Source organism: Raphanus sativus, chromosome 5, assembly GCF_000801105.2.
Source record: "Raphanus sativus cultivar WK10039 chromosome 5, ASM80110v3, whole genome shotgun sequence".
Classification (NCBI taxonomy): domain Eukaryota; kingdom Viridiplantae; phylum Streptophyta; class Magnoliopsida; order Brassicales; family Brassicaceae; genus Raphanus; species Raphanus sativus.
Window position 1 is genome coordinate 25,985,486 of NC_079515.1, and position 24,731 is coordinate 26,010,216.

The 24,731-nt window shown below is 38.4% G+C and overlaps 6 protein-coding genes, 1 non-coding gene and 1 pseudogene across 8 annotated transcripts; 7 read left to right on the forward strand and 1 right to left on the reverse strand.

Annotated features, from left to right (window-relative positions):
* Nucleotides 1–762: 762 nt before the first annotated feature.
* LOC108863474 (condensin-1 complex subunit CAP-D2) lies at nt 763–6,805 on the reverse strand. Its single transcript, XM_018637908.2, has 16 exons — nt 6,613–6,805; nt 6,101–6,432; nt 5,868–6,028; nt 4,609–5,797; nt 4,304–4,495; nt 3,491–4,144; nt 3,206–3,382; nt 3,007–3,074; nt 2,693–2,915; nt 2,509–2,608; nt 2,296–2,411; nt 2,152–2,209; nt 1,914–2,065; nt 1,617–1,821; nt 1,150–1,449; nt 763–1,048 (listed from the first exon to the last, which is right to left on the reverse strand). Exons 1-16 carry the CDS (start codon nt 6,746–6,748, stop codon nt 939–941), a joined length of 4,173 nt encoding a protein of 1,390 aa, XP_018493410.1. The 5' UTR covers nt 6,749–6,805; the 3' UTR covers nt 763–938.
* Nucleotides 6,806–7,110: 305 nt separating this feature from the next.
* On the forward strand, nt 7,111–7,644 carry LOC108859013 (uncharacterized). Its single transcript, XM_018632848.2, has one exon. It carries the CDS (start codon nt 7,176–7,178, stop codon nt 7,320–7,322), a length of 147 nt encoding a protein of 48 aa, XP_018488350.1. The 5' UTR covers nt 7,111–7,175; the 3' UTR covers nt 7,323–7,644.
* Nucleotides 7,645–9,161: 1,517 nt separating this feature from the next.
* LOC108856999 (uncharacterized protein At5g39865) lies at nt 9,162–10,935 on the forward strand. The gene has a single exon (XM_018630915.2). It carries the CDS (start codon nt 9,435–9,437, stop codon nt 10,665–10,667), a length of 1,233 nt encoding a protein of 410 aa, XP_018486417.1. The 5' UTR covers nt 9,162–9,434; the 3' UTR covers nt 10,668–10,935.
* A 1,919-nt stretch (nt 10,936–12,854) lies between these two features.
* On the forward strand, nt 12,855–14,684 carry LOC108857658 (DNA-directed RNA polymerase V subunit 5A). The gene is made up of 4 exons (XM_018631667.2): nt 12,855–13,207; nt 13,953–14,129; nt 14,229–14,342; nt 14,415–14,684. Exons 1-4 carry the CDS (start codon nt 12,938–12,940, stop codon nt 14,538–14,540), a joined length of 687 nt encoding a protein of 228 aa, XP_018487169.2. The 5' UTR covers nt 12,855–12,937; the 3' UTR covers nt 14,541–14,684.
* A 1,191-nt stretch (nt 14,685–15,875) lies between these two features.
* LOC108805421 (uncharacterized) lies at nt 15,876–17,949 on the forward strand. Of its 2 annotated transcripts, XM_018577467.2 has the most exons (8): nt 15,968–16,035; nt 16,140–16,251; nt 16,516–16,828; nt 16,936–17,070; nt 17,170–17,212; nt 17,293–17,349; nt 17,430–17,544; nt 17,627–17,949. In XM_018577467.2, exons 3-8 carry the CDS (start codon nt 16,572–16,574, stop codon nt 17,770–17,772), a joined length of 753 nt encoding a protein of 250 aa, XP_018432969.2. In that variant the 5' UTR covers nt 15,968–16,035; nt 16,140–16,251; nt 16,516–16,571; the 3' UTR covers nt 17,773–17,949. The 2 variants fall into 2 exon arrangements, with proteins under 2 accessions (XP_018432968.2, XP_018432969.2); XM_018577466.2 differs by lacking the exon at nt 16,140–16,251 and having other exon boundaries at nt 15,876–16,035.
* Nucleotides 17,950–18,206: 257 nt separating this feature from the next.
* LOC108805423 (mitochondrial fission 1 protein A) lies at nt 18,207–19,581 on the forward strand. Its single transcript, XM_018577468.2, has 5 exons — nt 18,207–18,366; nt 18,689–18,827; nt 18,954–19,075; nt 19,178–19,241; nt 19,327–19,581. The coding sequence occupies exons 1-5, from the start codon at nt 18,274–18,276 to the stop codon at nt 19,419–19,421; spliced, it is 513 nt and encodes a 170-aa protein (XP_018432970.1). The 5' UTR covers nt 18,207–18,273; the 3' UTR covers nt 19,422–19,581.
* A 160-nt stretch (nt 19,582–19,741) lies between these two features.
* Nucleotides 19,742–21,125, forward strand: LOC108858616 (origin of replication complex subunit 5-like; annotated as a pseudogene).
* A 750-nt stretch (nt 21,126–21,875) lies between these two features.
* LOC130495394 (U2 spliceosomal RNA) lies at nt 21,876–22,070 on the forward strand. Its single transcript, XR_008934665.1, has one exon. It is a non-coding gene; the product is annotated as a U2 spliceosomal RNA (small nuclear RNA).
* Nucleotides 22,071–24,731: the final 2,661 nt, after the last annotated feature.

Below are 24,731 nucleotides of genomic sequence, written 5' to 3' on the forward strand. Positions count from 1 at the left end.
TCTGAAAATGGTATATAAAGGATCAGTAGATCTGTCACTTTATCTGGAAACTATAGTTTTCAATTCAATTCACTATCAAGAACCTGTCCTACTGAACAAAAAAGGTACAGAGCTGGTATATTCTGGTGCAGATGTGACACGGTTTGTTCCATGTTCTTGTTCTTACCTAACCTGAAATAGACTTTTAAGGACAAGTTGCGCACTGGGTCCTCTCTATCCTCTCTCCACAGATCAAGAACCTTGTTGAGAGACTTGTGTTTTACTTTCATGAAAGACACACTTTGATAATAATGTTTTTACTGCTTATGTTGGCTTTGAAGTCTATTACAAGCTTGAACACAGATTTAACTCCACATTAGCAAACATAACAGAACCAAATATGTTTTATGGTTTTACTTACGTAGATTCTTACTTCAAGAACCTATAAAAGACTAGAAAAAACAGAGATTCTTCAAACTGAAGCTAGATCGGACCGGTTTTAAAAGCAATATTAAGATCAGAGATCAAATCATCAGCATCTTCAATGCCTGCGGAGATTTGGACAATATCTTCCGCCAATCCCCTGGCCTCAAGTACTTCTGCAGGAATGCTTGCATGTGACAAGATCTTCTGTCAATCCCCTGGTCCGTTTCGGTTTGATCAATTCACTCGGTTAAAAACCAAAATGAACGCTGTTGTCCTTTACTCGATCAATTCACTTACTCGTTAGTGCAGTGTTGCATTGTGGTCCTTTTGGAACATATAAGTTTCACAATATAAAGATTTAAGAAATACAAAGTTATGTGATTCCATAGACGAATAGGTATGGTAGTCGATTCTTCAATATCTAAGCATCATAGATTAAAAAAACAATGCAGTGAGCAAAACAGACATAGTTATAAGTTAGCTCTCGAGATGTTGAGCAAATTGACGACACTCTCTGCCTCTACACGGTTTCTTTACTTTCTACTTCCTGACCTCAGGTTTCTCCTGATGCTGCTCGATGACTCTCTACGGTTTACCTTCTTGACGTTCCTGCTTTCTGATTCGCCTTCTTCTTCTTCTTCTCCTGTAAACCGAACAACTTTACTTGACTGTTTCTAAAATATATTCATGCAACTAAACATGTGTGAGATTGTTTAATAGATACTTATGGAAGTTTTTACATACCACCACTGGTGTTTTGCTCAGAATCTGGTACTTCCTCGGAGTCAGATGGCTCTTCCTCGGTGTTAGATAGTTCTTCCTCGGTGTCAGATGCTTTCAAACTATCCCCTTGTTCTTCCATTGATGGCCCTTCCTCGGTGTTAGATAGTTCTTCCTCGGTGTCAGATGCTTTCAAACTATCCCCTTGTTCTTCCATTGATGGCCCTTCCTCGGTGTTAGATAGTTCTTCCTCGGTGTCAGACGCTTTCAAACTATCCCCTTGTTCTTCCATTGATGGATCCACGATTTCACTGTCTGAAACATCTGAGGAAACACACAAATGGTTTATCTAAAGAGAGAGAGAGAGAGAGAGAGAGAGAGAGAGAGAGAGTATCCAATGTTTTAGAAAGGTTTCGTTAAATGGCATCTGGTTATCTAAAATCTGCTACAGTGAACTTTGTTTTAGCTCAGGGTCTGAGAAAAGCACTAACCTTCATCTTCATCATATTCTTCTACAGGTTCGTCTTTCACTTTGCTGGGGACAACAAGAGATTCCATGTTCTTGGTTTTCTCTATATGAACCTGAGCGTTTCTTGCGGTTTCTTCTTGTTCTTTCTTTTCCATGTGGAACTTATTGACCTTCTCCTCAAACTCTTCAATGCACGCTTTAAGTTCTGGTTTCGCAAACTTCTTTCCCTGCTCAGATTCACAACCAGATGCCAAACTCACAAACAGCACGAGAAGAATGAAGAGAATAGCATGGGTACAGTAAAACTACAGAAACGTACCTTATTGATTATGCTTCTAAAGTTTTCCGTCACTAGGTCCTCTGCTAAAGCATGCTCGTAGGACTTGAATGACTCGATAAGCTTTTTGATTCCCTTTTCTGTGAACGTCAGCAACGAAAGAGAATACGAAATGTATTCCCACTGTTTTGTATCTGCAAGTGTCGGCATAAATTTACAACGGAATACTTTCTATTAAACACATAACTGGTGTAAGAATGTATCATCACTCCAAGCATACCTGTGACTCCACTAAACCTATTGCAAAGCTTCTCAACCAGAGCCTCCATCTGTTTGTCCTGAAGATAGTTAAGGATAAAGATGAGTGATTAGATAAGAGGGAATACAAAGTCATTCTAACTTCAATGTCGAAAAGCTATAATACCTTTTTGATGGAGCCGATCAAGAATTGCATGACATTACAGAATGACTCTCTCTTCAAATTCCGGTTGGATAATTGCCCAAGTATATCAGGAAGTAGATTGTATATGGGATTCGATCCTGGATTTGTTCGGCAGAATTCATGTTCAAGCTTTAAATTTCATTCAAAAGTTGAACATGCTATGTTCATGTACAGTAGATATTGCATAACCCTGACCTTTCTTAGACAGTTCATGGAAAAATAGTTTTGCGAGACTAGAGATCCTTTCCACATCGTCTTCAATACATATAGCCATTTCATTAATATGCCCTTTCACCTGAAAACAGGATCCACAAAATGAAACCTCAAACTATTGTTGCAGATGTTTAAATTGAGGAATGAGAGTGGCAAGGAACCATACCTTCATCATGTCGTTCAATATCAGATGTGAAAGGACCAGGACAGCATTTTTCCTGACCGAAACTGAAGCATCCCGTAACCTGGCATACATGTTTTCTGTCCAAGGTTCCAAAAGATTTGGAAAACGAACTGCCAAGTCTCCGAGGGAAAGGGTGCAGTTTGACCGGACAACTTCAGAAGGTGCATTTTCAACAACTGTGAAGAGAAGCTGGAGGTTGGATTCGCTGGCATACATTGAGGTTTACTCATTAATTTTAACTATAAGTTCAGTTTTGTAAAGGATAAATAGAATCTGAAATAAAGATTTGAACTTACCAGAAACTTGCATCAATAATCATACACCTGCATAATGCAAGCATTGCGGAAGCTTGTAGTTCTGGATGCTGTGAAAAGGAATTCAAATTTTTGTATATCAGAAAGTAAATGCGAAAGGGAAAGAAGAGAAAGCTAAAAACACAAGCCTACAACATCATCACACACCATGGAGCAGTAAAAGGAATGAAAAACTAACTACCTTTTGCAGCGCAGAAAAATTTCTGCAAAGCTTTGAGAGAAAAATTGCACAGTCCCCAATCAGATTCTTCTCGCCAGAACCACCAGAAACAATCTCTCTCTCTGCTCTTTCAGCGAGTGTGTCCAGCAGTGCGTCATCAGAGGCAGCAAGTCCTAGCTCAGCATTTATGCTATGGTTCTGTAATACAAATAAAACATCGGATGAGATAGCATTAGCACGCAAAAGTAACCCAATGGGTTTGCAACGTTTGTGCCATCAGTTGCAGTTTAGGGTATTGATTTGTACCTCTTGCATCGCCCCAGGGTTTTCTTCTGTATTCTGATTTTCAGCAGCCGCTTTGTCCTTTTTAGTCTTCTGTCTACGGATCTTCTGGATGCAGGATTCTATATAGACCAACTGGTTCATGGCAATGTGACTGACAACAAACAAGAATCTACTGAGTTTTGCTACTTGAACTGTGGTCAGAAAATCAACGACATTGTCGTCGGTATCATTCTGTGCTTGATCTTGTCCAACTACGTCAAACACAGTGCTCAGGGACTTTTTAATAATTGTAGAAGCTAACGCTTCTGGAGTTGGGTGGATCATGTATATGGCACTTATGGCTTTATCAGCAGTAGCATAATATATGTTTTCTGGAAGCCAGTTACCAGTGATCAAGCTTTCAAGAATACTAAACAATCGGCTGCCACTGCTGAGCAATAACTTCTTCTTATCTTCCTCTGAAAGCCGCTGAATAGCAGTGCATGCCGTTCTCGCAAGTAGAGGTTCTACTTTTGCCCAACGGCCAAACCCAATATCAATGATATCCTGTATGTGCGATCCAAGAATCCTAGAGGACGACTTTGCAGCCATGCAAAGGATAGATAGAGCCCCACGACTTTGCTCAGCAGTTGTCCCATTGATGTTAAAGCAAAAGAAGTCCCACAGAGCCGAAGTCTACAAAGACAGAAACAATAAAAGCACTAGTTAACCTCTTGAGGTGGAATTCTTTAACTCGAGAAATGATGAACCGATAATAAATAACAAGCTTATTGGTTTTCGTTATTCTTGACCATGCATACTATATGTATTGCTGGAGTCATAGAAGGAACCTACCGTGCTGCTAGATATTTCACCTTTGGACACTAAAGCATTAACAATAAACTCTAGCGCTGCTTGATCTCCTATATTCGAATCTACGGCAAGGTTCAGAAGCTGTTTGGCCGTTTCAACTGGATTTTTCCTAATGTAGATTGAAATGAAGGCATTCTCCACTGCCTCATATATGGACTTATCCTGAGAAAAGGCCTGCAGAGAAAACAACATGTATTTAGCACCATGTATGTAGGGGATGTTGTTAACTCATAAAACAGCAGATGAGAGGATTTTTAGGAGTTACAATACGTGATAAGAGACCATACCAGAGGCAGAATTTTACGGAGACAAGCTTCTGCACCATCAATTTGGAACTGCTTACACCTCATCAACAAGAGAATTGCATTCTCGACATCACTGGCAGAAGATGAAGCCATCAGTTGAACGAGGATCGGCATACTAGCTGACATGCACTTTGAGAAGCTCAATCCAGACTCAAGGGAAGCAATCAAGGCCTTGGTCTGCTCGAGGTTACCAATATCTGGAACAGAAACATCCTTCTCACGGATTTCTTCTCCATTCTCTGGCTGACAGCTATCAGGTAGACTATCTAGATGCGTATTACTTGTAACTTCAGGTTGCAAGTCATCGATTTCACCATCTCCATTACAGGACTCAACATCTGAAGTTGGCTCTTTTGATGAGTCCTCAGTAGGGCGGTTTGGTTCAAGCTCGTTCAGTTTCCTTTTGTACTGCTCCAGGGTTGCTTCAAATGAAGCTATCCGAAGCTGTGGCCCAAAGGGGTTATGCTGCAACATCGTGATCAGTAAACTTAAAGCGGATTTTCTTACAATTGCACTCTTGTCTTCCAGTCTTCCAGCAGTTATTGATGCAACCTCGTTCCATAGGCCAATCGAAACAGAATGCCCTTCACATAACTCAGCCCAAACCTGAAGAACTCGGCTCCTTGTGTAGGCAGAAACATCTCTACAACGTTCGAGCAAAATTTCCAACATAGCTTGCTTAGTTCGCAGACGAAGGGACTTGGAACTCACATCTCCCTCAACATCATTAAATGCTTTTGCAACTAATTTCCCGAGAACACCAACTAGTGCGTTTCTGATCTTATATGATTCACCACCAAAATGAGGAACCAAAACTCCAACATTTGTAGACATTACTTTTGGCAAACGATCAGCAAGCTCGACCAGAAAACGCCCCACATTATCAGCCCCAACCGTATCTTTAACATAGGCTTTCGGATCAGTCCTCCCAATATCTCTAATGATTGTCACCGCCAAGGTACCATCTGAATACTTAGTTTCAGCTCTAGCAACTGCATCAGCAACGTGTACAACAGAAAAATCATACTTGTGTATCAAATGCATGACCGAGGCACATGACTGCACTATGTAACGGTACTTTGTAGCAGATGCTCCTATGATGCGGCACAGGGCATCTTTTGCCTCAGGGTCTTTTAAGATCGCCGCATTCTCAAAGAGAGAGAACGAGTTTCTACAAGGAAAAAAAAGAGCCATGAGAATGTACACTTAAAATGGAGTATGAGTAAGGTTACAGAACTTACTTGACAACGAAAGAGAGGTAGTTTTCATCTAGCTCTGAAGATCCAAAGAGCAAGGATAAGTTGATCTCAAGAGAGTTTGCAATCAAATTAAGCATCCTACCCCTCTGAGGCTCCCAGTTCCATGACTGAATAATCTGCTTCTTCCTCCCTCGTCCCACCACCTGTTCATCCACAACATCAGATAAACTCTACTCTGAAATCTTGAAAAAAGAAAAGAAAAGAAAAGAACTCACCTTTGTGCTGTCAACAGAGCTAACATGCGACTCTTCAGTCACAACAATAGTCATTAGAAAGAAAGTGTAGATCTTCAAGGCATTGCGATGAGACGTGATCCTATCGATGATCGGAACTTCATCCTCCTCCTCCTGACCTTGTTGTGCAGACCGTGAGATGGAATCGACGTTGGGAAGAAGAACGCTTAGGTTAGAGCGAAGGCTTTCAACGAGATTACACTTGCAAGGCGGAGGAAGGCTATAAAAGCTCCTGACTAGAGAGTAGACACGGTCGAAAACGTCTTGGTATTCGATACAGAAGAGTTCTCTATCAGATAGGTCGAATGATACACCTGTCAATTCAAATTTCAATTCATCATAAGTATCACATCGTTCACAGCTTCACTTTAGTGACTAATCTCTTCGCGCTCTAAACTTATACACACAAACCCTAGTTTCGATTTCTGCGATCTAATTCGAGTTTTTCTGGACAATTAGACGGAAGATTAATAGAGTGAAGAGTGTTTTTTTACCTTTGACGAACTCTTCGAGATCGGAAGGGCGAAGAGAGGTGACGTCGACGGGATTCTGAGCGAAGAGTCGGTGATTGTCTTCTGGATCTTCTTCTAGGGCTCGTAGGATTTGGGGGAAAACAAAGGGAGGAGCCATTTTCTTAGAGAGAGAAGTTGAGGGGGAGAGAGAGAGAGAGGGAGATGCAATTTCAAAACGAAATTCAAAATGGCAAAGGAGCGGAAATAAGTGAAGAGATGGACCACATTACCGGGTCGGGTTCGGAATCTGAATCAGGGTCGGATCTCTGATTTTTTTATTACTATTAAAAATGACTACTAAAGACTAAAGTGTAGAGATATTAAATTATTGAAGGCATTGATGACGATGCGTTTCACGGCGGCGTGGCGGGCCCAGATAGGGAGTAGCTGGTGAATCAGTTCAATGAAAATAAAACACGTGGCGAGATCTGAGTGGTCGGAAGATCCTTGATTACTACTTTTCGAAGCTTTGGTTCTCTTTTTTTAACAGGGCTTCTCCGACCAATCAATCATTTGAGAGCGAAGAAGAAGAAGAAACTTGGGAGATGGCGATGCCGCTGGGCATGGCGACGTATCTGATGAGAATGGTTTGGTTTTCTCTGAGCGGTTGGGTGTTCACTTGTTTGTCTATCGCCGACGAGATCGCTGGTTCTCTTAGAAACGGAGATATTGGTCCTTTCCATGTCGGATGAATCCATATCTTTAACTCTCCTTCTGTTAGATGCGTATATGTTCTTACTTTCTCAATTTTAAGTTTCCTTTTTTGTTTGATCCGTTGTTGTTTTCGATCAGAGTCTCTTTTGAGACTGATAATTTGATAATAGTTAATGTTAATAGATGGTTAAGATTTAGATCAAGTTTGTGGATGTGTTATATGTCTCAGCCGCTATCTGTGTCTAGGTGTGACCAGTAGTTTGCTTCCTATACGAGACTTGATGATGCTTTTTTGTGTTCTTGTGTTTATAGAAGTATGTTCAGGACCGTGATCATTTTATATTCAGATAATTTCTATGATTCTCTGGTGATATGATCACCATAAGCTTCAACAGTTATTGGATGAGTTTCAAGACATAAGTGATGAACTCTTTTTAAGTTCTGTAACAAAGCTTTCTTTGAGATTATGTATTTATTTATCTCAACATTATCTTCTGTTTTTTTTCCTCCCTAGCTTGCTTGCTAGTTGGCAAACACGTTTTGCACTCAGGCCTTTCTGATTTTCAGGGAGGGTATATAACTGCAACCAATCTGCAGAGAACAAAAGAAGTTATGTCATCTTGATTTGATGTCAAATCTCCTCAGCCAAGAGCAGAGCAAAGCATGGCTACCGAGAATAGATTCCATAGTTTTACCATTTTTTTCCAACACGGTTTTGTTTGATTCATCAACCAAACCATTCTGAAGTATCATATTCCATATATGTTATCAATCATAGTGTAACATGTAACAGCAAAGCATTTGACCCCAAACAAGAAAAATAAAGGTAACACCAGCAAAGCACAATACTTTCTCGTGGGAGTTTGAATCTACAGCTATGTCAATTAATTGCACACCAGTCATCAAACACACCAGCTCAAGTAACTAGAAGTTATGTCAGACAAAAAAAATGAAAAATTAAATGTAGTTTCACTCAAAATCAACTAAACAAGGTCTCGATAACAGATCAGATATGGACTAGAAACTTTGCATAAAGTCATTCATTAATAATAAATCATTCACATGAATGCTCTGCCCAAGTCGTATCTCGAAATTTATTATCTGAGTCATTCATTGTATATAGTAGTACTATTTTCAAATATATTAAAACCATTTTATAAAACATTTAATATTTTTAGTTTTTACATCAAATTTAATATATATATATATATATGTAAATATATTTAATTTTGTTTCATATCTGATCAAAGAAAAGAAAAAGAGAAAAATACAAAAATAGCAACAAACCAAGTTTTTATCGCAAAATAGCATCACAAGGAGGAAAATGACCAAAATAAGGTTTTTTAAAAGGTAAATATGCATTTATAATCCTTGGATTAATTAATTTAAGATTTAGGGCTTAGAGTTAAGGGGTGGGGTTTTAGGAATGTATTCAAATTTTTAAAAATAAAAAATTAAAATTAAAATTTTCAAAACAAAAAAGTGCTATTTTGGTCATTTTATTTTTTGAGTGCTATTTTTGTGACAAAAACTTAAAAAGTGATATTTTAGAGATTTGCCCATAAAAAAGTTAAATGTATTTTCCTATGATTTAATATAAAATAGTTTAGAAAATACTATATTGCTAAAATTAAATGCTAAATTATTAATTATAATATATTAGATACATTTTGATTATATTGTGATTTTTTGTCAAAAAGTTATATTGTGAATTGAAAATGACATGTCAATATTTAATAAATTTTCTTTTTTTCCCTCCTATATATCTAGTTTTAGTACGAAAAATAAAGATCGAAGTTATGCAGAATGCAGATAACGACATTTTTTTATTTAATTTTTCTTTTTGCTGTTGTTGTCGTCTTTAATTTAATTACATGCTATCCCGATTTATAGCATTCGTTACAAAATCAAAATCAAATCGACTAGTTGGGTGTCGGGAAAAATAAACATCACCATCGTTCCTCCTGCCATTAAATTTGTTCACCATCTTTTCTTCCACCTCCAACTGTCCAAGACAGCTATTCTCCACCCTCTCTAGCTTTCCTCTTCTGTTTCCTCTATCAAACCCCCCCAGAGAGAATCTCAGAAGAACACCAGAAAGAGAAACAAAACTAAAAACCAAATCTTTCAAAGTTAAGTGTTTGTTAAAAATGGGCTCTTCTACTTCAAAAGCCTCATCTTCAGCTTCTTCTACTTCCGTCTCTTCTTCCCCGGCGGCGACGACGAAGCTCGCCTCCGACTCTCCTTCTCCGGCGATCCACAAAGCTTTCTCTTTTCCGACGCCGTTGGTTCACCATCCTCCCGCTAGAAAGGGCGACACTCACCACCTCGTTTCCCTCACTTCCACCTCGTACGGCTCTCTCCTCCTCAAAAGCTCCTCCTCCGACCAGCACACGCCTCCTCGTATCTCAATCTCCGACAAGAACGCAACAGATCCGGTCTCACGCGACTCGCTCTCTCCCGACTCGGTTATCAACACGTGGGAGCTCATGGACGGCTTGGACGACGAATTCGAATTCGAAACCCCCGAAACCGGTAAACCTAGCTCCGGTCAAGATCCGGATGTTTGCCCTAAACCCGACCCGAATCGGAATGTAGGTCGTAATGGGTCTGCTTTGAAACTGGACGGATCCTACGAATTGGTGAAGATCGAACGTGACGAAGAAGATTGGGTCCCGTTGTCTTATAAACCAAAGCAACCTCTTTGGAAGCATCTGTCTGAAGAATCTTTCTTGTCTGGTTTAGATCCCAGCATTGTCTCTTCTTACAAGAAAGCCTTGTCCTCTAAACAGTTAACCAATGTCGAGAACAAAAACCCTCTCACAACCACAAAGTCCCTCTCTTTCATAACCAGCGAGCCAAAATCTGTTTGCTCTACTCCACTGAGTTCACAAACCAAACCGAGATTACAAGGAGGAGCAGAAGACAAGATTGTGTTATACTTCACAACTCTCCGAGGAATTAGGAAGACATACGAGGATTGCTGTTGCGTAAGGATGATATTGAGAGGCCTTCAAGTTGCGGTAGACGAGCGTGATATCTCGATGGATTCTAAATACAGGAAAGAGCTTCAAAGCTTGCTCGGTGCTGCGGAGAAACCAAAACCGGTTTGTTTGCCTCAGGTGTTTATCAGAGGAAGCCACATTGGTGGCGTCGAGGAGATTATGAAGCTAAATGATAGCGGTGAGTTAGCTGAGATGTTGAAAGATTTCCCTCCTAGTGAATGCTTGGGGACATGCCGGAGCTGTGGTGATGCAAGGTTTGTGCCTTGTACTAACTGTGATGGTAGCACTAAGGTGTTTGAAGAGGAAGAAGAACGGTTCAAGAGATGTTCAAAATGCAATGAGAATGGACTGGTGCGTTGTCGTCAGTGTTGCGTCTAAGTGGGTTTGTTGGATCAGGAGTTTGTGTGGTTCAAAGGCGCTTAGGTTGAATGTGTGAATTGAATTGTAAAAGTGAAGAAGATTAAGAGAGAGATGATGATTTTTACGTAAGGTATTGGGTTAGTATGGTATATTTGAATAAGAGGCTCAAGACTAACTACTGTTACTCTCTTGTGGTGGTGTTTTTTTGTTTGTATCATATTTGTTTTTTGGCCTAGACACTTTTTTAACATTTCAAGCTAAATGATTATTACTACTTTATTTTTAAGTACATAATAACTTGTTAGACGCTAGGGTGGGCATTTCGGTTTAGTTTCGGGTTCGGTTTGGTTTGTGTAATTTGAGTTTTATAAGACTTAAACCAATTAAAACCAAAGTATCTTTGGTTTGGGTTAGATTTGGGTTTAATTCGGTTCGGTTCGGTTTGGTTTAGATTTAGTTTGGTTTACATTATTATGGTTTAGTTTAGTTTGGTGTAGTTCGGGTTGGTTATAAAATATGAAGGCATCAGTTTTATACTTTTATTAAAAAATAATCAACTCATAAACGATAGAATGAAAATATAAAAAATTATGCTACATGATTTTATATATAATAGAATCATATTTGTAATTTTTTTTAAAGATATGGAAGTTATGAGAAAATTAAAAACGAAACTTTAATTAAAATTTACAATATGTTAATATATATATATATCATATATATTTTTACTATATATAAATTGGACTATCGGTTTGGTTCAGTTTTACCCTGACCAAATCAAATTGTTCGGGTTGAGTAAAACATGAACCAATTGGGTTACATAAAGAGCACGGTTTGGTTTGGTTCGGTTTAACTTCGGTTTGGTTGGTTCAGTTCGGTTCGGTTTGGGTTTTTGCCCACCCCTATTAGACGCTGACTGGTAATTGGCATGATGGCATAAATCAGTGAGACGTTTTTTTGCAGAGTTCTATTAGTGAAAAGTTTATGCGCAAAGGAGACTTTTGTTCATTCATAAATTTAACATATGAAATTGTCATTCTTCCCTGACCAAATAAGAAAATGTGTTTGATAATTTTTCACCATTTAACTTAATATATACACTTCTAATACAAATTTATATTTTTATTACAAACTAGATTTTTTTTTTATGAAAAGTTATTCAACCAATAATTTTATTTGTTTATGTCTCTCATTTACTTGTATTCACTATAGATATCAGGAATTGGATCCAAACAAAATCACGTGGAAGTCACACTGAAAACAACATGTTTTACTTTTAGGATTTGTTTGCAATACATAGAGAAATGCTTACCATAATGACAACAATGGTTGATACAAACAAAAGTGTGAATGCTATTCAGATACTCCCTCCGTTTTGATTTAATTGTCGTTCTGGAACAAAATTTTCGTTTCAAAATAAGTGTCGTTTTAAGATTTCAATGCAAAATTTATTAACAATATTCTTCAATTTATTTTTCTATTGGTTGAAATACGGTTAGTAGTATAGGTAATTGTGTTTTTATTTTGGAAATATACAAAATCATATGTTTTATTAATATGTGTGCATAAACCTAGAACGACAAATAAAATGAAACGGAGGGAATACTTAATTATTATTGCAATGAAGAGTTTTTTACTCACTAATAAATTTGATTTAAGAAATTGTCATTCTATCCACATCAAGTAAGTATACACAAATACCGATAATAATCTCACCATTTGATTCACTACATATCAATACAAACATATACACAGTGAAAAAATAATATATATATATTGAACTCTGAAAAAATAGCACGAATTTCTTTATTTTAAATAACATTTTTTATTTGTTTGTAACATTAAAAAAAATACTTACCATAGCTCTTTTTTGAAACACTTACTTGCTTACCATAGCTCATTAGTCCTTTATATCAAATTGTCCATCAGAAGAATAGTTGAATGTTTACAAAAAAATTCAAATTCAATCAGGAGGGATCTTTGGTCAAAGAGAAAAGCCCAAAGTTTCATTTCTTGGGAACTTCCCCAATATAAATATAAAATAAATAGAAATCTCTATTCACAAAAAAAAAAAAAAGGGCCAAAGTTTAGTTTGGTTTGGAGTTGTTAAAAAAAAAAAAAGTTTAGTTTGGAGTTGACAAAAAAAGAGTTTAGTTTGGTGTACTGTAAAGACGTCACGGTTTCCGTCTCTTCACAACCGAATACGACATCGTTTTAATTCGCTTACAAAGTTCCACCACCGTACTTCTCTAGTTGACTCAGACAGTGGTTAGTATAGCAATAATAAGATGGAGGGGATAGGGAACGACAAGAGTTCGAGTTCGAGTTCAGGCCCGGGTCCTTGTCTAAGCAAATACGTGGATCCATCAAGCGAAGAGTCTCACAGATACTATCTAGCGCGGCGGAACGCCTTGGAGATGCTCAGAGACAGAGGCTACGAAGTCTCCCTCGAAGACATCAATCTCTCCCTCAAGGATTTTCGAACTGTTTACGGCGAGCGTCCCGACGTTGACCGTCTCCGTATCTCCGCTCACCATCGCTCCGATTCTTCCAATAAGGTAAAATTATAAAATCATTTCCCCTTTTATTTTATTTTTCCATTTCTAGCGGTTTTGTTTCTCTTTTTGCATGTTGAAAGGGTTTGCAAAAGATGTGAACTTGTCTTCGAATTGAAGCTATATATGTGCTACTTTTGTGGATTCGAATGACCAAATCTTAGGTTTTTGGAAGTGATGATAGTAACGGTAATGCATGTCATTGTCTCTGGTTGATAAAACTATTACTATATGTGCCTTATCAGCTAGACTCATTTGTTTCTCCTTTTGAAAACTTTGTATTGTGATGTTTTTTTTTTCTGGTAAAGACTTCAGAAGTGGCAATGATTATTAGATCTCTAGACTACATATGGTGACTTGAATGATCTATCCTCTCTTTAATTAGAGCATGTTCTTAATGCGTTAGTTCTGACTTCTGAGAGCTAGAAGTTTACGTTTTTGATTGTTAGTGTGATATAATACTGCAAAAAGAACGGATAAAGTTGATATGTTTTGCTGTTAGTAGGAACGAACTGTCATTCTTTTATGAAACAATATTGGCAGGTGGTTTGCTTACGTCTTTTGGTTTCTTTAGTAACACCAGACTGCATATATATAGTCTTACAAATTCTTAGTTACCTATGAAAATGTATATACTATTCTCAACTTGTGATGCTTCTTACATCATTTCAAGTCTTTATGTCATAACACTTATGATCTGAAGTTTAAAGGGTCTGGTTCAACAAGTTTTGTGATGTTGGTTTTGCAGGTGAAGGTTGTCTTTTTTGGTACTGGTAAGGTTAAAGTCAACACAATCCGCAGTGTTGCAGCAGAGATACTTAGCCAAGAGACCATAACCGGGCTGATACTGGTTCTGCAAAACCAAGTAACCGATAGAGCCTTGAAAGCCATTGAGCTTTTCACTTTCAAGGTCGAGATATTCCAGGTACATGCATACATATATTTATTTTCTTTTCTTTTTTTTTGTTGGGACAACTTCAAAGCTGTAACACCTATATCTTTTCCTTCTTGCTGTCTCGTTAAGATAACCGACTTGCTAGTCAACCTAACCGAGCATGTACTGAGCCTGCGTCATCGTGTTCTGAATGATGGAGAGAAGAAAGCACTTCTCAAGCAGTACAATATCGAGGAAAAACAGGTACATTTATTCATTTCTTGGATCTTTTAAAACTCAACTTTATAACTCTTCTTTCGAATATAAATTTGGTAGCTTCCTCGGATCTCAAAGAAGGATGCGGTTGTGCGGTACTATGGATTAGAGAAAGGACAAGTTCTGAAAGTGAATTACAGAGGAGAACTCACTGAGTCCTATGTTGCCTACAGATGTGTGTGGTGAAATGCAACCAATAAAAAGAAAAATAATTCTGTGTACTTATTTTCGGCATAAAAAAACTTCTGAAGATGCTTTGGACAAGATCCTTTGCTTTAAACATAAGACTTCAGTTTTTTCTTTTTTCAAGTAAAAAATGTATTAAAGATCCTTTGCTTGTTCTTGAAAACATTTCCCATTATGTGCTTCCCTTAAAAAGAACAGTTTCTACCCGTTTTGGTCGAAACACAAAGACATGGAGACTCCACCATTTATTCGAAGTTCCGGGGACAATCAAAGCTCCTTGATGGACCGGTTCGAGCGGTTATCTTTCGAGGCTCACCTCAACAATGCTCTGCTTGGTCGGAGCTTATCCGAGTCAGGTTTCTCTTCCATGTACAATGCTGTCCTCGATGATGATCCCGCACCAGTACATGTGGAGAATAATCAGGACTGCCGCAAAGTCCGGAGAGGGTTACGTTTGAATAAGATGTTAAAGAACCTGATGAAACCGATTAGATACTGTGGCAGAAGAATCAGCAGAGGAAAGAAACAGGAAGCGTACGATTTAGATGCAAGGAACATTAAAAAGTGGCAAACTTTCAGCAAATCTGTCCGATTGTTTTGAGTTTATTTGTGCTAGTTTATCTTTTTTTACTAACGACGGTATTAACTACAGAGACATACTTGTGTTTAGGGGATGCTGAAGTTTAGCATTTGTTTTTCGTTTGTAAAAAGAAAAGAGATGTAAACACATACTTTACATAGCAACTAAACTCTTCATGTCACAATTTGAACGAATCACATAAATGATTAAATGTAATATCATACATATTTGAAAAGATAAGTAATCTAAATTTGAAGCAATTCCACTTTACTAAATTTATATAGCCATACAGATATTGAGCCATGCTTTGTACCTCTCCTTATAATTAGTTCGAAATATTCCATAAGTTTATATATTTTTAAATAAAATCAAAAATAGAAAAAAAAAGACGTTTGAGAATGCTTTTGATGCAAAGAAGGACCATATGTGTCGACATGAGGTTTTTTAGTGGTCTTGCATTGTAATTACTCTACCTAGATGACACATGCATGCCAGCAAGTCCCAAGAGGATTAGGTGTGAATAAGGTACTCTTTGAGCAAAATAATGTCTGATTATTCTGAGTATATTAGTTAGTTATCTTTCTAATGACAGTACAAAACTACAACATAACATGTACCTGTTTTGCTTCTAGTGGATGCCGAAACGAGCACTTGTTTTTTTTTTCTTTGGTAAGAAACGAAAAGAAAAGAAATCTAATCCAACGGTTGAGATTAGTTCTGGTATTAATCCAAGGGTTGTGGTCTCTTGCCATTAAACTCGGCAAAGCAGCAAAAGCAGAGAGACTTTTTGACTGCCTACAACCTTAGCGACAGAGAGGCTGAACAAAAAAAAACACCTTTTGTTTTTTGTTTTTTTCGATTCACAACATCTGTGTGCTCTGCTCTACTCCTCCTCCTCCGATTTCATACGTATTGGTAATTCTCTCATCCCCAAATCTTGTTGAATAAAGTCGAAAGCCCAAAACTTGTTTTCAAATCAGGACTGAGATCACATCACTTTTTGTTTTTCTTCTCCCTAGAATCTGAAACGGAAGCGCTTCTATGTTCAAAGCTTTAGTTTTGTTCTAGCTTCAGTTAACTGGAAGGGAGAGAGAGAGAGAGAGTTAAAGGAAACGACTTTGTTGTTGAAGGGTACAATTATAAAAATACTTTTCTTTTTGCAGTAACAATTTAACATCTTTTATGCCACTTGGTGGAACAGCTTTGGAACTTTCTCGTGTTGTGGCTATTGTTGTTATTTGCTCTGATTCAGAGATCTTTTTTTTTTTGGCTACTCTGATTGAGTCAGCGTTTACTTTCCTTAGTTTCTTCAACTCGTCAAGTACGCAATTTTATGAACTTTGGATTCATTCACTTGCTTATGCGTGTGTGCTTCTTCCTTTTTCAACTTGGTAGTCTGTATGGGTACCTAGGAGAAGAAGGAACTTTTTGTTGTGGAAGGCAAGGATCAGATGCATAGTATTAGCTCCAACCCCGCTGGTGACCTTGAGAAGCAGCAGCAGGACAAGACTCCGGAGAAGCAGAGCGAGTTAGTAAATGAATCTGCCAAGGAAGTGAACCACCTCACCATTGTTGTCTGCAATGGAGATTCAAGTGGGGCACGTGAAACCGTAGAATTGGCTCAGATCTATGGGCCAGCAGCTGAGAGGGAAGAGTCCCCCAAAAAGGTTTGTTTGTCCAGAAACTCCAGCTCTCACGAGCAGTGTAGGTCAGCTCCTGTCCCTTTTTCTTATTAAGACGGTTCCATGAATTTAAATTGATGTGTTACAATCAAGTAAATGAATCTGGCTCATCTGTCTTTTTAATGGTAAGTAGGGTTTGTCAGCAAGAGAAAGAAGAGGCGTTGATAGAACTGGGGTGCCTATGTCGTGGTGGCCTTGCTAAATCCCATAGGTCATGCATAGATGCTTGGTTTCGCACAAAAGGCTCTAATCAGTGCGAGATCTGCCAGTGAGTAGACATTCATTCCAACGCTTTTACTTGATTCAAATGGGAGGAGGAGGACACTAAGCTTAATTTGGTTCTTCCATTTTTTCTTTGTTTCTGCAGGGCAGTGGCTGTCAACGTGCCACCTCCAGAGACCCATCCAACTGTGAGTACATCTCTCTTTATTTTTAACAAAGAAAATAAGTGGGTCATGACATGACAGTGCTTTTTTACCCTTTTGAACAGACAAATTACTGGGTTTGGAGGATTGATCCCAGCTATAGACAAGAGCAGCGTGAGAGAGTAAGTTGTCTTCACATATATAGAGAGTAGCCATTTGCATTTCAGTTAAGTAAGTGTGCTTGCTTGTGTCATCATCACAGGGATGTTTCAATCCTCTATGGGTAGCATTCTCGATTCTGATAGGCGGTCTAATGCTGGATGTGTTAATATCAATCACACTTGGTGTGTCTGCACTCCCGGTTAACATAATCATTGGTACGTTTTGTTTTTATCAGTGTAAGCTAAAGTTATAATCATTTGAAAACACTTATACATGGTGGTGGGTGTGGGGTTGCAGGAGTGATAGTGGTGCTAGGGCTAGGAACAGCACTAAGGCTGACATTGGAGTTCTGCTACGAGTGGAGCTTGAGAAGAGCGGTTCAGAGGGCAGTGCAGAGGAGTGAAACAGCCTTTAATAACATTGCATATCCACCTGCCTTGTAAGAGAGATAAATGTCAAAGCTGGAAACATCTTGTGTGTGTTAGTGTGTTATGTAAAAAAAGTTGCGTGAAGACAAAAGTGTGATTGTTTTTACATACAATTATGCTGAATTCGTTTGGAGCATCATCTTTTGTGTAGCTTAATTGTTTTACAAAATTAGTATTAACCCCAATATTTTTCAGAATGTATCTATATATGTCATTGAGTGAAGAAAAACTCTCCATGTTTGACCTTTTTATTCAATAGGGGTGTATAATAATTGACTAAATAGAAGATAGTGGATAAATGTAGGTAGATTTAGAAAATAGAGGGGGGGGGGGGATTACAGTAACTTTATTGAACTTGTGAGATAAATGTGGGAAGATGTAAAAGATGGAGGGTTTTGTTGCAAAACCGTCAAGGGGATAAATATCTTCCTTCGGCCTGACCTTGGGGAGCAAGTCCACTCTCTCTCACGAACAACAAAAGGAGCAGCAGATAGCGAGAAGTCAAAAAGGCTAATAATGGATGCTAAGATCGGAAAATTCTTTGACTCCGTCGGTTCTTTCTTCAGCGGCGGCGATAAGATCCCTTGGTCCGAGGGAGATGTCATCGCTGTAAGTTTCAGATAACTAATCTCGAGCTTTGATTTTACGGAAACTAGAACTGTTCTCGTGCTGTTTTTGGCAATTTCTGATGATATTTATGTGAAATCGAGTTCGCATACCCTAGAAGTTCACGAGTTGTGAAAAAAGTCATGTTTAAGTGAGGGTGATTGCTGATTGCTTGATGCAGTGAGAATCCTTTTTAACTGCAGAGATTTTACTAAAACGTCACATCTTCATCACTTTTTTAAAAATTGTGTGGATTTGTTCTATCTTGAGGAGGTTGAACTTGAAGGTATATACGGTGTTGTTGTTGATTTTGATATGATGGCAGGGATGTGAAAGAGAGGTTCGAGAGGCCACAAACTCTGGATCTGAAGAACTGAAGAAAGAGTGTCTTATGCGACTCTCGTGGGCTCTTGTTCATTCCCATCAACAGGATGATGTTCAACGTGGAATAGACATGCTTGAAGGTAGCTAGCTTAGCAACACCAAAAGATAAACCTTTCTTTTTTTTTTTTTTTGTTATGCATCATGAGATAAATGATAAAAACTTGTTTTGTTTGTTTGTTTGTTTGTTGTACTTGTTGTTGTTGCAGCATCTCTTGCGAACAGTGCTCCTCCTTTGGATGACAGAGAGAAGCTCTATCTTCTTGCTGTTGGTTACTACAGGAGTGGGGATTGCTCCAAGAGCAGGCAGCTTGTCGACCGCTGCATCCAGGTTTCATCCACTTCTTTATTTAATACACACACAGAATCAATCCGCTCTATTATCAAATGTATGATTGTATATATATATGTTCTTTGTTGTATTGTTTGGTAGATGCAACCCGATTGGAGGCAAGCTTTGGTACTAAAGAAGTGCATCGAAGACAAAATCACTAAGGGTAAGCCACTCTCTCTCTCTCTCTCTCTCAAGTAACGAAAGTTCTAGTGACTACAGAAATGTTAGTAACAAGTTTCTAATGGCAGATGGAGTTATTGGGATAGGCATCACTGCTTCAGCAGTAGGAGCCGTAGGTCTCATAGCCGGTGGTATTGTAGCGGCGCTGGCTCGCAAGAAATGAACACGATGATCCTTTTAACTTGTTAAGCTTGTTTGTGCATACAATAGCAGCAAGATGCTCTCTTTTAGTTTCTCTTTGAGAAAACTTTGTTTCCCTCTGCCTGCTTGACATTTTGAATAACCAAGTTTTGTGATGCATTAAAAAAAAGGTTTGAGTTGGATTTTTCATCTTTACCCGAGCGGGCTAATTCCTCTTTTTTCTTTCTTTTTTAAACTTATCATCTGAATCTTTCCCTGCTTTCATATATTGGCACTTTTTACCACAATTAGCAAACATTCTCACCAATTGCTCTTGTAAACTATAAACTTTAAAATAATGACATGTTTCATTCTGACGTTTGGACACAGTTGCAAAACACACATGACAACGAAAGTAGAGAGTCACTAGAAGAAGCACTAGATCTTCATCATCTTCTGTAACTGTTACGGTGACAGTGTTACCAACCCAGAACGCAATGAATCCCACCCACCACCAACCATTCATAATCTCACATTTGGGAAAGAATCAATCACTCTGGATGCTCTTCTCTCAAATTTCCCTGGCAGACGCTCTCAGATTCTCGACCTGATCCGTCTCAATGGCCCCTTGGATTCCCCTTACTCTTCCAATAATGGTCTACGGAGACGCCTCTACTGCAAAACAAGCGTTGTTCTTCAGGTGTTCAAGCATCTCAACCGCCCTTTCGTTTATTCAAGCTGCCGCACATGTTGCAACCCCTCGTATCTTGTCTGAGTCCATTCTGAATCAGCTTCTGCTGCATAGCAAGTGTTCATCCAACGAGTATGCTAGTGCAAAGCGGTGTGACAAGCCATCTGATTTTTTCAAACTTAACTTCGACAAGCCCTTACTGATGTGGTGGCAAGATCAGTTAAACACATGGGGGGGAGATGGTGTACTTGATAGTTTGATCATTTGGATCTTATCGAAGGTGCAATGATTCTGCAGTTTTCTTTTCAGTTTGTGTTCTGTTTTGAAGATAGTCAACTTGGTTTGATACTTTATCAGTGGATTGCCACCGGATGTGTATTACGCTAACATGGGATACACTGATCCTCTACCGTTTTGGTTTACTTCCCTGAGTATTCTGAAGTTAACAAGAAATTATACTCTGCATTTCTCGAGTAAGGCTAATAGTTATAGTGTGATGCTTTCTCTAACCATCACTCATATGGTTTCACTAATCCACTTTTTCCGTGTGTCAAACAGTCTTGTACTGAGACCATTCTGCAGGGTTACCAGGAGAGTTGAAGAACTTTCCACTACCTTCTCATTACCGTTCAGAAAGTATTGTGAACCGCTTGATGATTTAGGGGTTTCACCTAATGAAGATCTGAAGAGAAGGCTGTGTAGGCATCTTAAACCGCATATTGCTTCCTGTTTAAATGAGGTATATATTCAGGGTGTCTAGTCATTCTCATGATGGGGAGAGGAGACAGAAAGCCAGCTACAGTTCTGAGAACGGTGAAGAGCTTGAGATGTTGAACTTCTATATGTCTACTTCAGCAAAGTACCTTCTCATTGCTGCGTTTCTCGCTTCAAGAAACCCAGCAACGCTAGATGCCTCCATGTTTGACTCAACTTCATCACACTAATATTAAAAATAGTAACACCCCAAAAAGAAGCTATGAGCTTCTGAATATGTATCATTTTCATATGAATAGTCTAATAATATTATTGACATTTTTTGGCCATAGTTGAGTTTATTATCCCTAATCTTAAAGTTATAAGTATGGTATTTACAAGACAGTGGATAAAGTATTCACAGTCGCATTCCCGACCAAAGATTTATCCACCCAGTAGTAAAATCCTCAGGATTTTAGCTCAAGATCGAACTCGCCCTTGGACTTTCCTAGACTCGTTCAAGTAAGTTAGTTAGACAAAACATTCATCTTTAAGCTCTTTTGATTATTCCAGTGAATGAAAAAAACACTCTTGGCTCAGGTTTTAGCTCAAGACCTTGGAAGGCGAAACACAACAGAAACCTGGCTCAAGAATGGACAGTGAGTAGTGACCAGCAAAATTTGACAAGCCGTCTCCTTTTATGCCTGATACGAACACATGGGATCATCAAACCCTCCGATCTACTCAAAGATCACCAGCATACAGTGCTAGAGTCTTGTCTGTGTAGCCTTGTATGTGTTTGGTTGCATAGTTGCAGATGGATACGTTTAATATAATCATTGATTCTCTCCCACTTATCTTTTATGAATATAACTGATCAATTAGCTTGGACTTGAAGTATCGCAAGCTCACAAACATCTTATGGACCCCACCCCAACACAAAGTATCGAACAAACCAACGGATGAAGACAGTATTGAAACCCGACGTCGTATTGACTATCGCTCACGTAGGCGGTTCTTGAATTCCTTCTAAAAGTCCCACATCGGTAAGATATAGAAACGTTAGTAGAACCATAGCAGTATAAAAGAGAAGCGAAGCCCGTTCTACAAATCATACCTTTCTCGGCCTTTTTGCTAAGATCAAGTGTAGTATCTGTTCTTATCAGTTTAATATCTGATATGTGCGCCATCGGTCCGCTCGATATTAATTGTATTTTTTAAGGGAAAAAGCCCATCAAGATAGCTTGCTATCTGGGCTTTCATGAGTCTCTCATGCTTTGCACTATTGCAAGGGCTGGCTCAACCCACCAAATTAACAGTTATAACTTTAATATCATAATTAAGTTCAATTAATCCATAAATAATTGTTTTATAAAATTAACCACTACACAAAGCTGAGAGTTGAAAGATGGCGAACCCTAGGAGGATAGTGAACCATAGATTGTCCGTTCGAAAAGACGACCGTGGATGGATTTAAACCTACAAATAAAGCATCTAGCACTAACGACAACACTTGAACAATGAACCCCATGAACAACTTGGAGACATTGTTATTTCACAAAGTTGCTGAGTTTGTTTAGGCTCTTTCGCAACATTTGTCTAAATAATAATAAATGATCGAAAGTTATAATGGTCAGAATAGAACATCATTGTTTTTAGTATTATTTGTGTATTGCATTCGCTGGATCGTCTATGTCGAGTTTGTACTTTATTTTCTTGCTAGCTAGATCTCAGAGACCAGTGCTTGTCTGCATATTGACCGACCCAATTGGAGAAATAGATAACATGGCGTAGACTAGAAAGTTGGAAACTAGTACTTGTCAGACACATGCTTGGCGTTGACCTCATATGACCGTCCGTGTTTACTGGATGGTCATTATAATTTATACAGAGACACCAAACATTCGTGCTTTTCTTACCTTATACAGTTCAAGCTTTTTGAAAAGAAAAAAAAATTCTTCTGTATTGTATAACATAATCATAAAGTATATTATGGCGTCTACTTATAATAAAAAGAAACATCAAATAGCTGTTGTGGTCGGTTAGAAACCTACATGTTGATCTACCTCAGCTTTATCATGACCGAAACTGACTAAGCTTTGAAATAATACCGAAACCTCATACTCGACACGGTCTTATATTGGGCAAAACTGACCAGTCAGCTTTGCAAAATCATTATATCCTTCATCTGGTAATCTAGTTTCAAAGCTAACCGTGGTCTGAATCAGTGAAACAAAATTGATCGAATTAACCAATCACAATATTCTTGTTGAAAACATGTGATTTATATACAAAGCAAAGCTGGATGAAACATTTGCATAGGACCTTTAATTTTTTTTGGAAAAAATATATAGGCATATGCCTCAAAATTTATTTTAAAATATCCTAAATTTTTATAGATAATGAAAGATGTTAAGATTATTAATTGTCTAAACGAGACAAATTTAATGAAAGTATAATAAAAATTGTGAGGAAAAGTACATAAACTTGTTTTATGAATTGCATTTCACACTCACTAGATTCTCTCGGTTGACTTTTTACTAAAATATCTTCTTGCTAATGTGGTTATCTAAAAATAGTATCAACATGGTCTAGACTAACGATAGAATAAAGTCTTTGTAATGAAGCACAACTATTTGGGGTTGACTTCATATATATATGACCTTGTTTGTTGGCTGAACATAGACAAGTTTTATAGATTATAAGACATTCGTTTGTAGATTCAATATATATAATATATATTCATCAAGCTTATGTTTGTCTCTATATAGCGTTTGGCGTCTTTATGAGTTGTTTGTGTCGCTTGTATTTTAATGGAAACGCGTTTTTCTCCGCTTGTTCCATGAATATGAACACATGTGTGTGTTTTGTTTTCTTTCAGCCATCGTACTAAACCGCCAGAGGTGAGCATTATATGTTTATGTATTTATATAGTACTTATATTGTGGTAACAATGATATGTTTATTTAAGATCATTAGAATTGGGTTTGAAATTTTAGAGATTATAGATAATTTAGTAAAAGGTTAAGTTAACAGTTTAGTAATCTAATAGGTGATTTGCTTCACCCATGAAAATCTACGCTGTTTCATCCATGTTGATAAGTAAGCTATTAAAGCCTAAGGATTTTATGTTTCATTTACCTATATCCAACACCGGTTCTGAAGTCACTCGTTGTTCAGATTCGAAAATCATACTAGGTGAGACTAATTGATCACAAATACAACTGATAGAGGCATGCATGTGATTCATATTACTCTGACACACTGTTGAATTTTTTTTTTTTTTTTTGCCGTCTTATAAATTTTATTAAGGGAACAAAGCCCATTAAAACCATATACAAAGCAAGGCCCAACTACTAAAAGACCAGTCTAACAGGAAAATCGGTGGGACAGAAACCCAACCATTAAGTCACTAAACCTCTCCTCTCGCCACGCGTCACGATCACACGAAACGACGCCCACGTTGAGACTCACAAGGACACGCGTCACCTTGTCACTTCATTGTGACCCAGCCGACATGCATCACCGGAGAAAACGAAGAACCACCGTTGGTTTCGCCAGGCCACTCCGGGATCCACTGCCGCCGCACCCATTGACTTTACCATGGCTCAATTGAAACGGAGAGATTCACCGAGACAGTCTCGAAATCTCGTCCAAGCCACTTCAGTCCCATCTTCATCGCTGGAGCTTCCTTCACCAGAGAGCATCCCACGGAGACCGAGATCTCATCCGTAAGCGAAGCCACCACACTCACCAAAACCAATCGAAAACATTGAGAGTCCCAAAACAGAGCCGCCGTCATCACGCATGGACCGTATGACACAGAGTCAGAAGCCGACCGTTCACCTGAGTAGACAAGGCACAACGCCGGAGTCAAGGCCGGCCGACCACCAAGAGAAGATGCGACGCCGGAAGCCGAGAACAACACAAACATAAAAACAAAAGAGAAAAAGACCAAACAGTCAAGAA